Consider the following 15,108-nt stretch of genomic DNA (forward strand, 5'->3'; position numbering starts at 1 on the left):
ACCCATCTGCCGTGTTTCACACAAGAAATCCGTGGCCGCGTTAGGTCAGCACGGGCAGCACCACCCAAACCGCCGCCTTCCCTCTGAGGAGCCCTGCGGCCGGTCGCTACCGGCAGCGCCCAGGACGAGAAACTTGGGCTGTACAGGTCCCAAAACCGAGCTCTGGCGGCCTTGTCCCCCGGCGGCTCTCACTCGGGGCCCGCAGGCCGAAGAGGGCTCCATGGCGGGGCTCCTCCCCGCGCGGGGCTCCCCCTTCCCGGCTCGCCCCTTGCCGCCCAACCCCGCTCCCTCCGGCTCCGCTCCGCCCGCCGGGGCCGAGCAGCCCGCACCGCGGCCGCCCCCACGCCCGCCCCTTCCCCTCCTCGCGGCGGGGCCCTGGCGGTTCCGCGCAGCTGGAGCCGCTTCCAGGAGCGGCCGCCGCCGTTTTGCAGAGACTTTTGGCCCTCGTAGCGCCGGCAGGTAGCGGCCCCGCCGGCGGTGGGGGGGAAGCGGTGGGGAAGGGGTGACGGGCCCAAGCGGGACAGGAGCCGAGCCCCAGGCCGCGCAGGCCGCAGCGCACAGCCCGTTCTGAGGGGAGCCGCAGCCCCAGGCCCGGCCCTCCTGCCTCCGTTGCCCGGCTCCAGGGCCGCTTCATCCCTCGGCCTGCCCGCAGCCGCCACCGAGCGGCCTCGCCCCAACCTCCCCTGATGGAGCCCCGGGCCCGGCCGCAGGCCCTGGCCCGCCCCGCCGCGTCTCTCCTCACCGCCGCAGGCCACTGTGGAGTCGGAGGCGGGACTGTCCCATTCCTTCCCTCAGCTACTGGCTTCTTCGGGCGTGCCTGGCAAAAAAGCATTCCCCCCGGCACAGGGCGTTTTAAAGAAAGCCTGGCGGTGCGAAAGAGTGTGGTTGCGAGGACCCTCTTGCCCCCTATTACGTTATTGTTGGGTTTTATACAAACAAGCTAGTTACAAACAGATAACATGCTCGCATAGTTCCATCCACGTGCATGTTGTTTGGTGTGTGTGCGTGTGTTTTTCTCGCCAGGGGTAAGGAAAAGAGTTGAAGCTAATTCATTGCAAAAACTTTAAAACCACAAAAAGCATGCAGCTGAGGCATATTTCTCAGAGCACCTCCGTTATCACTCACTCACACCAGTGGTAACACAAGTACCCCTGTCTGCACTCCGGGAATGATAACGTGCCTGCATTCAGGACAGGACGTTGTTGATTTTCAATTGCAGAATGGCAGGGTAAAGCAATTTTACTTCTGGCCTGCTTTCACAGAACAGAGAGAACTATGAATTAACAAGAGAATGACTAGCTGTTTTTTTTTTAACATTTTCAAATTTTACGAGGCTTTGATAGTACAAAACATCAAACTTTTTTAATGCTGTCGCTGTAGTCTTTTATAGCACATGTTCTTCGGCAACATGTCTGCATCTTATGGCCCACTTTGGGGGGATTTCCTGAAAGCCAGGATTTAAACAAATGGTTCTCTATTCTAGGTACCCAACTAAAATAGCCTAAAAGAACAATTTTTTCTGTGAAGGGCTTACACTTCATACTGTTTAAAGAAGTGGAGCCTGATAGGCATTTTGAGTCAAGGACCCAAAAAGTGAGGGCAGTCAAAACTATGATCCGTTCTAAAACCTTGTCAAGAGTATGGAAAATTATGAATTTAATGAGTAGATTTAGGGTAATGTTTCCTATACTTTCATTTCAAATCTGAGTTGTAAAAAAAATTTCTTAAAAAAAAAAAGTTCTTGGTGAGATACATTTCAACTCAGGTAATTTAAGGTCTCTGATGGCATAAAATATGTTTCTGTTTTCAGACATTTCATACAGTATTAAATGAATGTTGGGTAGGAAGATGCATTGCTTGTATGTGTCCATTTAGGAGTCAGACTGAAGAATAATGAATTAAAGTGACTGTCATCATGACAACCATAAGACAGAGAAGGGGTGGAAAAGTCACAGAAGCAGCTGAACATCAGCCTTCAGAAGAGAAGAATGTGAAGTCTGATGGGAAAGTTCTGTCTGGTAGGTAATGATTAGGACGTTATGACTTTGTAGTAGTGTTCAGCTTCTGGTATCTGTCTTAGACACAGTTTAGAAATAGTTAAGTACCGAATAAATTTTCATACTTGAATATCTATTACCAAAATTAATTGGATGAGACAGAGAGATGCAGATTACTACATGGCAATCTCACTTCCATTTTAAAACTCTAATTTAAATGGGTGAAAACAATTTTTTTCTGTTTACTAATAGTGATGCATTGTCAGATTTCTCATAGCTGTCATCAGTTTTTAAAGGAATCACAGTTCAAATCATTGGTAACATAAAAAGATTTGAAAACTTCTAATTGATTGTACTTAAATATAAGCAGATTGCATATGAAATATTACTTGAACTACAAACCCTTGCTTTTTGGCTGCAGGACAGACTGGCTAGCTAAGTTTAAAAAAAAACAGGCAGAGATATTAAGAAGTGTGAAGATCTGATGTCTTAGTGATCTAACAGTCATCCTCTATAGCCTTAATTTAGAAAAGATGCCCTTGAGGATATTCCAATTTAGATTTACAAATTAGATATGATATTCATCTAGATTTATATAGAGTTGTGGTGTTCTTAAACTATAACTACATTTTCCAAGTAAGGCACACCTTATTTCACTTTGCATGTACTTGAGTTGCTATGAGCAAACAAAAAACACAACTTTATAGAGCTCTCAAAACCCTGTGTCCTGCCGCCAGAATGGAAGCTGTACTAGCACAGGCAGTGTATCAGTGAGTTTCCAAAATTCATTGAAATTGAATTATGTGCTTCACAGTTACACAGTCAAATATTTCTCTTCCAAGATCATACAGGTGGAAAGCTGCGGAACATACTTTCACTAACTCTTGGTGGAATTGTTGCCATTGGTCTTGGACTTCTTACTTCTGTTTATGTTGCTACACTGCATGAAAATGACCTGTGGTTTTCCAATATTAAGGTAACAGTCATTTTCATAGTTTCATCAATCGGTGCTTTTGTAGAGCTTTAATAAGCATGTTAGTTGAAGTTTCATTTATTTATCTATTTGTCTTGTAACTTGCTCAAAAACATAGAATATTTCAGTTGGGTTTTTTTTGTTTGTTATGTAAAATCAGAAGTTGTGCTTCCCTCCCCATGACTTTTTAAGTACTCAAGTCATTTCTGTAAATACCTTTCACCAGTTTTTCCTCTAAACACCTTGTTACACAGCTGTGCCATTATTCTGCTGCCTGAGGGACAGCAATGGTTCTTCTTATCAAGAAGAGAGTTTTAACAATCTGCTATATGTTGCTTTATAAAAATCTCTTGTAGCAAAAGTAATCCAAAACCACCACCACCAAAAAAACAAAACAAGAGTTAAAAACAATACACAAGATCCTGGCACACAGTTCTTTAGTTATATTTAAAATGTGATCCTGTAATACAATTTGGGCACAGTCTCTTACTATTCAGTACTAATCTTATATAAGACTATCCTAAATGCGCAAATCTCAAAATACATTTCAGACAATTATCAATGTAAAACACTGTAGGGGAATTTTTATTCCCAAGATCCAGAACTGACTAGTTTTCTCCCCAGAATCATTGCATGGGAAAATAATACTGCTGTATGTACATCTAAATTTAACCAGAGAAAAGAAACAGGTGAGTAATTTTTCTTTGAAAATGCCTAAGATTGGTAGGCTCTGTTAGGTCTCCAGGTATTATGTTATTCAAAGAATATCTATATTTAACTGAAACACTTATATTGCAACATGATTCTTCCATATAATAGGCACTTTTCCTGTCCAAGACACATATGCGTATTGAAAATAAAAATAGTTGGTATTTATTGAAGCGATTACTGCTGTATTATACATATAATAGTGTTTTGTACCTGCCGTCATCTTTCTCTGAATATAGAGATAGAGCGTATATTATATACATATAAGGTGCACCTCAGATTTGCCTTTTCCTTCCAAAAGCAAGTATTGATGAATTCCACAGGTATTTTGAAGTACAAATATAAATGGCTACAAGTCCATGTCTGAATGTTATTTTTCTTCTATTGAACTGATACAGAGGGACAAAGCACACTGAGAGAAGCAAGTCTGTAGTTGCAATTAAGTTGCCTCCCCAGTGGATGAAATGACCATTTTATTTGATCATTAAGTACAGAATGCCATTAGATTTCAAAACTGGAAAACATCGTAACCATATAGATATTTTTTGGTCTGTTTTCTCTGTAGCTCTCATTCCATCCTAAGGAATTGATATGATAACTAGTAACATTGGAGTATGTTGAACAATTTTAGCTAGTTTGATGGAAATATTCTAAAAAATATTAAATTCATCTACCAGATGGATAACTGAGAAAAACATACAGATACTCTTACTGAAGAATGTATAATATGAGGTCAAAGATGTTTACTCCACCAGAGAATCTGGGTGCCCCCAGGGCTAATTTTAAGCTGACTGCAACAGGAAAAGCTTTAATGGGATTTCATATATTATTAGAGATAAAATAACCAGTTGTAACACAGAGCCAAAATCAGACAGGCTTTATACATACTGCTTTTTGGAGCAGTGAAAAGCAGTATGTATTCATGTTTGTATGAATATGTATGTATTATTCAGTGAAAATAGTCTATTTATGTTTTGCATGTGCACATTCTCAACTTACATTGGTTCTAAGGATATCTTCCTATGTAGAAGACTATCACTATACTTTGATTGATCAGACAAATGCAATTTAGTTTTGTAAATGCTTACTTTCCAAGAAGGATTCAAAGATACTGCAAAAGACGTGTTCTTAAATGATGTATTACAGGTTGAAAACAAACAGGTAGCAACCTCTGCAGTTTATTTGCAAATACAAAGAATGTTGAGAATGATTCAAGTCTGATAACATCTGCAGTTGTCTGCCAGGCCAGAGTTTGACCGTGCTTTCACTTTGGTTAACACAAAGATTTCTAAGATTTTAACATTATCTTAAATATAGGCAAGACTAATTTTCATGCCAGTATGCACATCTCAGTATCCATATTTTATATACATTTTTCTTGCCAGTATACCTATTTTATGGTGAGAAGTCAGACTAGCAAGGTAAAAAATCTAAGCTGTATGAGATCCTCACAATTTTTTTTGAAAGTAAATTAATTTTTTTTTCTCTTGCATTTTATAGTTTAGCCAAAGCATAAATATTTGCCTATCTTAAGCAAATATAAGAATTTTGAAAGATTTTGTACTAAAAGTTTGGACTTTTGGACTAAACTAGACAGAAGCTTTTACATACACTGTTCAGGTAGAAAGGTGGATTTTTTTTCTGAATTAAGACTACATTGATACATGAACATCACAATCGCTTAGTTACAGAATTACGCATTTTGCCAATTGTATTCAGCCCTAAAGATTGGAGTAAAAAGCGTTCATTGTGTGAAGTCATGAATTGTAACTTCAATGTAATTGAAGTCACAACTTGTGTGTGCACTTGCAATGATTGCCTTTCTGTAATTTCAATCACAGTCAACAGAAAGCTGCTTCAGTTTTGGGTGTTTTCCAGCAATGGTTCACCGAACTACCAAGTACTGTGGTCTGTGCTTGTTACACTGTTTTGTACTATTTTAAACATGGCTTTCAACAGTGTAGTGATCTCAGCTGGTTCAGTACGTGTGAGTCTTATTCCTAGTTGCTAATAAATATGCCTGCTATTATAAATTTGCCATGGTCATTGGAGAAGGCTATAATATTGTTTCCTCATCAGAAAAACTGAAAAAGCAGATTTTGAAGAGTGGTTTATGCTATGAAAGTGGTGCATGACTGGTATTTGCGTGTTTTTTTTTTAAATATCCCAAGACCTCCTGAAAAAACTGCAGAAAAAAATTAGAATGCAAAATACCATGTCACATAATCAGAAGCAGTGTTTTCATGCACTTCCAGCAGGGATCACAGAAGATTACAATCACTTATCTTGGTCAAGCTATTTGAAGAAAGAAAGCTTGAATCTCCTCTCATATGCATCAAAACAATAAACATTTCTCTTTGTGATGGTACAGGCCAAAACAGGTTTCTTAGCCAAAAATCCTTTCTCAGTTTTCTGGCAAGTCTATTTCCAGTATTTTTCAGTAATTCTGATAGTTTATTGATTGCTTCTCAAGCGTAGTATCGTTTTGGAAACATTCTGTTCTACAGAAATAAAAAAGGGGGGAATTGCATCACCTTTCCTGTCAGCTGTTGTATTGCTTGTTCAAATGCAAACTCAGAAGAAGCCTTGAACAGGAATGAGCCAAGGCCACACAACAAATTAATACTCTAACACAAACAGTTAAACATTCAGAGCTTTCATTTGTTCTTCATCCCCTCTGAGTAAGCATTTAGATGACTGCTGTTCAATTTTCCTTTAATAAAGTTGCTGCTTGCAAGAAACCAGGAATACAAATATCAAGCTTCAAATCTTTCAGACATACAGCATAAAAAGCCTGGCATTCTTTCTCTGAGTGCCTCTATTTTACCTCTTTACATTCTGAATATAAAACAAAGATGAGAAAAAGTGGAGAAACTGCTAGCCAGCGAATTAGAACTTCCCAAAGTGAGTATGTAAGCCATAAACAGGGGGAGGGCAGTCCAAAACTTTTGTGGTATTTTTCCAAAGAAGTATCTATTGAGTGGCTGTTAAGTGCTTTTATTCCAGATCAAAAGTCATCTGAGTAGGAGCCATGCCATCCTAACAGATGGGCATAAGGTTAACAAGGCAACAGACCGTGTACATGGATTAAATACATTTGCTGAAGGCATGATTTGCAACCGGAAATGATGGCAGCAGCCGTCTGTATTGAGTTGCCACTTGTACGGTTGAGGAGGTTTTCAAATCTCGCTGATCTTAAATTGAACAGCTAAAGAATATTTCCAGTAACACAAATTGTGCTTTAGCTTTGTCAAAAGGTAAAACAAATTAGAGCTTTGCTTGTGTTCTTTATTTGTAGAAAAGCTCAACTCAGACTTTGGCTGATTGCTCAGTATCTGGGATGACTCGGTTAGGGAGCTTGAGGAAATTTGACTTCCAGAATTTTGTACTGCTCTAGAGAGGAAGAGTCCTTTGTATTTTGTTTTGAATGGTTAATACTATGAGACTACAATTGCATAAATTGAAATCATATGCCATACTATATCCCGGAAGATTTTTTTTGTAACAGTGATAACTTCTTTGTAGAACACGTACAAATTGAATATACAGTAAGGCAAACCTACTTTTGTAATGCTTACCCATAAGTCCATATGTTTTTATTGACATGGTATACTAGAAAAAGTATAAATTTCTGTAGAACCGGAAAAGTCTTGCAAGTGAATAAAACAGATGTTATCTTAGCATGAAACAGATGTAAAACTCACTAGTGTTTGTCTCATAAAGTATAGCATTTGGTTGAATACAGCTGGTGCCAGGATTACAATTTAATCACGTTTGAATGCATTTTTGCTAATTAGATCCCCCTCTGTGACTATGCTCTCCCCCTTAATAAATTCCAAATGTTAACATGTCTTTTTTTTTTTTTTAAACACTTTGAATCAGCTGCTTTTTGGTATTTTGGTATTAGAAGACTTCAGTAGTGATGAATTTGAAAATAGAGCTCATTCAAAATCCAGCATTCTCATTTTGCTAAGTATGTAGCTTTTAGTATTTAGTGCCAATATCAGATTCTTCTGCTGGTATTATAATTATTTGTATGCTGCAGAACAGCTGGAGAGTTTAATTGTGGACTTACTTTGAATCAGATGCATTTTTATCTGTTGATTTTTCTCAGACCAGAACTAATATGGATTTATTCTGTCAATACTTAACTTCAATAAAATACGTGTTTTGATTTAAGATATGGTGTACTGGGCAGTAGAGAAAGGAGGAGCATGATTTTTGTCTAGATTGATGTTAACTCTGAAATACTATGAGTTCTGTGCCAGCAGAAGAGATGAGACTGTTTAAGAGAGATGAAGGTCCTGGAATTCTGCGCAAGGTTGCTTTAACCAGAATGGCATTCATAAAAATATCAGAATCAGTATCATTCTGTTATTTCAGTATTTTTGTAAAAAACAAGCAAAAAATGAATTAATAAGGTTATCTTTAGAAATCTTACCAAAATTTCTTAACGTATGACTTCCTTACACCGCATATGGGGACCTCATTGGATTTTAAATTGGGATATTAACCTTTTCTAATTGACTGCTTAACAGAGATAATTGAAGGAATGTGTTTATCAAAACTACCACAAAGACCACTACTAAGAAAATAATTTTGTATAAGATGCCTATTATTTCTCATCAAATTGGCTGTTCGTGCAGTCTTATCTTGGTTAAATGTGGTCATCCAAGGCTCTGATTTTTTTAAAAATTTCGTTAGGTCTTCATAACTAATAAGTTAACAGAAGGAAACAAATTCCTAAGCCAAGATCCTGTCCGAGAGCAGTTTTATCTAGGAAAGCTTTCATGCTTCACTAGACCTCGCCTGCTCTAGCAGGTAAAAAAAGGTAGAGTTTGAAATGCACCTAATTTAGATAATTTAAACATTTTTGGATTACAAAATAACTCTACCTGTGCCTAAAAACAAGTAAATAATCATTTTTTCTTTAACATATATATTAAGTGTGAGACTAACGATTAGCTGGCTTCCTGCAAGAAACAGCTTTTAGGAAATGGGCAGCAGATTACCCTGCCAGCTGAAATCTCAGAGTTGGAATTATGATGTAGTCCCAACTATAGCACATTGATTTAATCAAGTCTTAAGGTGGCAAAGCCATGGAGCACTACAGTGTAACCACATCTGGAAGAAAAGGTTAAATGCATGGAGCATGCGTATGCAGTTTTAAAGTCCACCCCTTGGCCACTGCACCTATCTAAACATTGAATAATACAAAAATAGTAAAAGATCCAAAATGTTTCAGAACTGCATATCAGAACCACCAAAGGCATGTACATTTCTATAGTTAACAGAAGCATCAACACCTCAGCCCTTTGCCTCTCACCCTAAGTTGTTCATGTATTTTATTTAAACTAAGTTGCACAGAGTACATAAATCCAAAGACTCAAACTACTGAATAGGCCAGTTCCCCCAGTGTAGACAGAATTAGAATTTTATGTTTTTATTTTTACTGAAATTCGAAATAAATTTTCCATTCTAAAATTGACTCTTTAGTAATTGTTATTTGGATGAGTGTCCAATGAAATTAATTAGATCAGAATATTAGAAGTTTACTTACGTAGGCAAGTTTAACATAATTGGTACCAAAATTCCATACTTACCGTATCCATTGGGTTGACTTGATGGAAAAACATGACAGCTTCATTTGATTGCAAAAAGCAAATAGAAAGTGAATTTATTATTGAACTTTAACTTGCAGGAAGTTGAAAGAGAAATTTCATTCAGAACAGAATGTGGACTTTATTACTCCTACTACAAACAGATGATTCAGGCTGCTTCCATCCAGCAAGGTATTGTAAACTGTAAAGTAAGTTTTACTTCGTGTTGCCAGCTGACTGTTTTTAACGTTTTTTCAAATATAGTTGAGGACAAGGAATACCATAACTGTGAGAGATGGTGTAACAGTAGTACTGGAGACAGATTTGTTCTATTCATCCACCAGGGAGCCACTAAGTTACGGACGTAATCATTTTCACAGAGATACATTGGTTTCTGTGCCACACCTTCATCTTCAGAGGAAGGCAATTTCTTTGGGAGACAACTTTTTGTTCAGATTTCAGCCTTGCTGGTTTATTCAGTATATTGCTCTCATTTTCACTCTTCTCTTCTTGTTCAACTTAAATTATGAGCTGTTTGTGGGAAGGGACAATTTCTTGTTGTATGCCTATACAGTAAGTGACACAATGGCAGTTTTCTAAAGCAAACCATATACGATGACAGGGTTTTCTGTGATAGTGTCGTGTTTTCTAGATAATTAAATGTTGCTCCCTACCAATTTTGCTTATACTACATTTGTCAATATTAACATCACATGTGTTCAAAGTAGTGACAAGAATGGTTCTCAAGATCCAGTACGTACTACAAACTCTATACTAGGAATGTAAGTGTAAAAATAAATGTTTTATACATTACTAAATATATAGTACTTGAATTAGCACTCTGAGTCACATTCTCAGCAGGAAAGCTGAAGACCTCAGAAGGTCATGGTGATTTAGAGGTAATGTGACCTGAATCCTTGGCTCAACATATGCAGTTTTTGGTGAAAGATCCTAAAATACCTTTGAAAAAGTTATTCACTGTTCAAATGAAGATGGAGGGGGAAAAATGACCATCTCCTATCTCAATTTCTCTTTATCGTTAAGGTTTACATGCTTTAGTATATGACAATAAAACTGAATCTGTGAGGACAATTAACATACTTGAAAGAATGAATGTTTACCAGGAGGTGTTTCTCAGCATTCTGTATAGGATTCTTCCAATTCAGGTAGGCATTTATTTATGGCTTTAGATTGTAAGTGCATTATGAAGATTGCCCAGTGAATCATAGCTCCCCTTTTCAGTTATTTTCTAATTAGAAATATTTCTGATACTTTTTTAATTTATCAAAGCAAAACCTAATTTATATTAAGTATAATCCTCTCCCCAAGTGTTTTATGTCAACATCAGTGTTCTTGTGTTTTACAGCAATACCTAGAGCCTGTTTATTTTTATATCTACACTTTGTTTGGACTTCAGGCAGTGTATGTCATTGCTCTGTATGTAACAAGCTGGCTTCTTAGTGGAACATGGCTTTCAGGGTTATTGGCAGCTTGCTGGTATATTACAAACAGGTAAGTGAGGTTCAGCATTCAGTCTTCCAAAAATTTTTACCTCATGTCAAAGGTAGGGCATTAAACCTTCGAATGCATGATTCATTAGAGGAAAAAATCAACTTTAAGGTCTCTCTCCAGATTAGACACAAAATGGAAAAAATATTAGAAAATAATTAGAAAACAATCAAAAATGAATTGAAGATGCAGACTAAAGTTTCAAGAAATTGGAGTAAAAATTTTTGTGTAAATTAGTCTCTGAAAATGGACTACAAATCTCAGATACGCCTGGATCTCCAGATGATATATCATGTATTTTCAAGCCTAGGGTCCCATAGATGTTAAAGACATCTGCTAATATGCCCTTTAGGTCTCGCCTTACTATCCACCCACCAGGGATTCTTTAAACAACCTAAGATAATCTTTTTTATCAATTGATTTCTCCATTCAGAGAGAAACATGGAGGAACTGGCTTTACATCAGCACTAAGCTGCTGGAATGAAGCTAAGACTAGTGACATAGGCTGTTCTGTATTGGTGGTGTTTTTAACTTCTAATTGAGGTTTTGTAATGACTGCCTATCGGGGAGCTTGTACTAATTCCTGTAACATACCTTTTATGTTAGAATATTCAAAAAATTACCTCAAGTTTCTGACCAGTCTAGTGGTATTCAAATCCAATGCATTGGGATCACATTGAAGAACTTGATGTCTTAATATTTTGATATGTGCTTTACAGAAACCAAAAGACAAAGTAAAATTACCTGTAACTTAAATTCCACATGCTGGACTACAGAGGTGTTTTTTGGGGGGGTTGATTTTTTCGTTTTTTAATTACTCAAGCTGTGTTTCAGAAGTGAGATTTAATCCATACTATATTTTTTTCTCACTGTAAGTAAAGTTAAAGCACAGCAGCTGAGGTACAGAAACAACTTGCAGATTTGCAGGACCTTCATAATGGTATTTTTTTTAGAACCAGGCATGTTAAGTATAGAGTCTCCATTTCTAAAACACCACAAAACATGCCTGTCATTGCAGCCTCTCTGTCACCCAAGTTAGTGTTCTGTTTGTTTTAAATTTATGAAACTGTTTGTTTTGTATAGAATAGATACTACAAGAGTAGAATTCACCATTCCCTTAAGAGAAAACTGGGCACTACCATTCTTTGCGGTTCAGATTGCAGCCATCACATACCTACTCAGAACGCATTTGCAGCCAGCTCAAGAAGTGAGTATTTCTTACAAGTATGACACAGCAAAACTAGTATCAGAAAACTGTCTCCAAAACTTAGGAGAAAATACTTAAAAAGCAGTTGTAGCACTGGAGATATATATGTGTATACACACACACACAAAAATTGCTTACAAAGATTAAAATATCCTTTAGATTTAGTTGGAATACAAGCATATATATGCTCAGCATTGAAGAAAATATGGTGAAGCTTTTAACTTTAAAGTTAAGCTCTATATAGAGTACAAAACAGCAGCACAGGGGACAGGAAAAAAGCTTGTTGAAACTCATGTAATAAAGCTTTTCCTTTGCTATCATTTGTATTACAAAAATAGGAGGTTGTGCCAATCTGCAGAAATAAAAGTAAATTGATGATAAACTCTGACAGTCGTTACTCCTCAATTTGTTCAAGTCAACTACTATTTGTAGCATAGTAAAACATATTGCATGTCAATCTATGGGCTGAACATATCTAAAAACTCACCATTTTCTTGCAGCTACTGTGAAGCGAATTAACTCTATCCCAGCTGAAACCAGAACATATTACAGTGATAAAATACAGGTGTAAATACAAGAGCTCAAAGGTCTAAAAATATTATCTTACAAGCAGTTACTGCAGAGAGCATGTATTAACATTTTAAAAATGGATTTAAAATAAATTAAATCCCTGATTTTTTTTTCTGATGAAGGAAAATAAAGTTTAATAAAACTTTTTTCCACCCTCCCAGAGACTGACACTTCTGGCTGTATTCATAGCAACCTTCCTCTTCAGCTTGACTTGGCAATTTAATCAGTTTATGATGCTGATACAAGCGTTGGCATTATTCATACCGGACTGCTTTGACATGCTTCCCACAGCAAAGGTAAGAACCAGACTTTTCTCTTTTCCATCATCAAGCTATGGAAGCATTGCATGTATGCCTTTCAGCTTTTGAATAATCATAGTGCATATATTTTAAGTGGGAAAAGTGAATAATTAAATTACACATTTTTTTAGCTGATTTTATTTCACTTCATATAATTCACTCCTGTTAATTTTAGTCTAGTTTTGTTTAGACCCAACTATATTTTGACATTACTAAGGGAATGCTTTTAAACACCATTTCAACAGTTATCTAATACCACAGCTTGAGCATGTCCTCTGGAAGTGACCAGGAAGAAAAAAAAAAAGGTACAAGAAATCTTTGCCTAAGCTGAAGACATAACAGGCTATGCATTTTGCCTCAACCATTCTGCATCCTTGTTTGAAAGTTAGGTTGTAGGCACTGTACCACAAAAGAGGAAAATAGGCTGGAGGGCTCAAAAGAAGCAGTTAGATTTCATGCATTGAAATTCACCGCAAAATAACAACATTATCACTATGTTGCTAAACAGAATGAGCTAAAAAATCAAAAAAAATGTCACTAGGAAATTAAGGGATCATGTACTGTCAGTCTTCAGAAATGTAAGCACGCTATAAAAGATGAAAACATTGAACTCAATGTCAGTGTGAAATTCTACTGAGATGAAATCTAAAATTTTCATTATGGGTTCAAATGTAAGCTGAAGTTAGCAATTAATGTGACTAATTAGCTACCTTAAAGTTTGGCAGTCACTGAATGTTAGGGATTAGAAGGGACCTTGAAAGACCGTCTAGTCCAGTCCCCCCAGTTATACTATAATGGACTTATTGCACCACTTATTCCATGTTAATTTTCCAAAAGTGCTACTTAACACTATTGGAGTTCGATGGTCCATTTGGTACTGATTTTGACCACTGCAGTAGTACAAGGCTAAACTTCACTTTTTGTAAGGTAAAATTTGTGTTTTGGTACAACTGTATCAGAAAATCAGCTCACTTTTTTAGCATATGCATTCAAGTGAATTGTCATAATAGTTCTGTGTAGTTTGGAAAGACATAAATGAAGTTACACAGAAATCAGATAATGTTTAATTGCTATACTGCACTGTGGTGTATGTCTTTGGTTGTGAAGACATTACAGAGGCTGCAGATAGAGTTTTGTGACTAAAGAAAACAGGTAACATCTCCCAAATCCTAACTAATTAATATTTTCCTCACTCTGCAAGTGTTTAACTTGTCCAATTTATTACAGCATCAGGTTTTCATAGGAAAGGTATAAAATACTAAATCTACTTCAAGACATAGATATAGGAAGAGTATAGTAATGAATCTAGGCGTGATGATATAGTGCAAGAAAATATATTTTTTGTAAAAGTAATCGATGTTGAAATAAATTATAAAACATACTCTAAGAAAAGGAGCTGACTAAAATTTTGTAGGCATAAAAGTATCATTATTTTTACAGGTTACATGGCTGTATATCATCCAAATTTCTGGATTATTGCTAGTCTGTGTCCTACAGTTTTTTAATTCTATGATTCTTGGATCGTTACTTATAAGCTTTAATGCTTCTGTCTTGATAGCAAGAGCAATCCAGGTATGTACTGAAATTGTTTGAAGTATATATCACACTATATACTATATGTGTATTACACATTATATTTTACAAATGAATAATTTGTATGCATTGTAATCTTAAATTACTAATACTAATTATAGGAATTACTTTAGAGTAGAGGAACAAAAATATTGCATGAACAAATAATGAATTCAATTACACTAACTACAGTGTAACTGAGCACATCGAAGACCATAATTCTGTGATTGCTGTTAACATATGATTGTGCAAGCTTCAGTTTGGATCCTGCAAAAAAATTGCATAAATGGACTTTACGTTTGTTTCAGCAGGACTTGTCTTAGATTTACAGATCTGCCTCTAGCAAAATATTCTATGAGATCTAGATATATGTTAAATTCAGTTTACTGAAATCTGTTTTTTCTTTCAGAGATTGGGAATTCTTCCTATTTACAGTTCTTTTTTTCCTATTACTAGCATTGTTGACTGCCTCTAACCAGGATATATGAACCTGTAGAGCCTTTCCTGCTCTCTCTCACTATTGTGACTTTTTAAAATCAGGACTATGTTTTTTTTGTTTTGGTTTTGTTTTATAGTTAGACAATGTCTGCACCTAATCCGAGTTGCCTGTGAGCATGAGAAGTACAGTTCTTGGATCTGGAGCTTTGACCTGGAAAATTGGTCAAAATCACAT

General features: G+C 36.8%; 1 protein-coding gene across 7 annotated transcripts in view; it reads left to right on the forward strand.

Moving 5' to 3' along the window:
• Positions 1-301: 301 nt before the first annotated feature.
• The window catches only part of DPY19L3 (dpy-19 like C-mannosyltransferase 3), a 35,046-nt gene continuing 20,239 nt past the window's right edge, over positions 302-15,108 (forward strand). For 4 of the 7 annotated variants that reach the window (XM_080552289.1, XM_080552293.1, XM_080552291.1 and 1 more), the window contains exons 1-9: positions 302-459; positions 1,876-2,018; positions 2,840-2,973; positions 9,380-9,470; positions 10,323-10,444; positions 10,645-10,790; positions 11,871-11,994; positions 12,726-12,860; positions 14,304-14,435. In XM_080552289.1, coding sequence (XP_080408415.1) covers positions 1,916-2,018; positions 2,840-2,973; positions 9,380-9,470; positions 10,323-10,444; positions 10,645-10,790; positions 11,871-11,994; positions 12,726-12,860; positions 14,304-14,435 — 987 coding nt within the window. In that variant the 5' untranslated portion in view covers positions 302-459; positions 1,876-1,915. Of the gene's footprint in view, positions 460-1,810; positions 2,019-2,839; positions 2,974-9,379; positions 9,488-10,322; positions 10,445-10,644; positions 10,791-11,870; positions 11,995-12,725; positions 12,861-14,303; positions 14,436-15,108 lie in introns of those variants that run through there. The other 3 variants (XM_080552290.1, XM_080552292.1, XM_080552294.1) reach the window with 2 other exon arrangements.

This window comes from Anser brachyrhynchus (genome assembly GCF_964034855.1).
Source record: "Anser brachyrhynchus genome assembly, chromosome: 12".
Lineage (NCBI taxonomy): Eukaryota > Metazoa > Chordata > Aves > Anseriformes > Anatidae > Anser > Anser brachyrhynchus.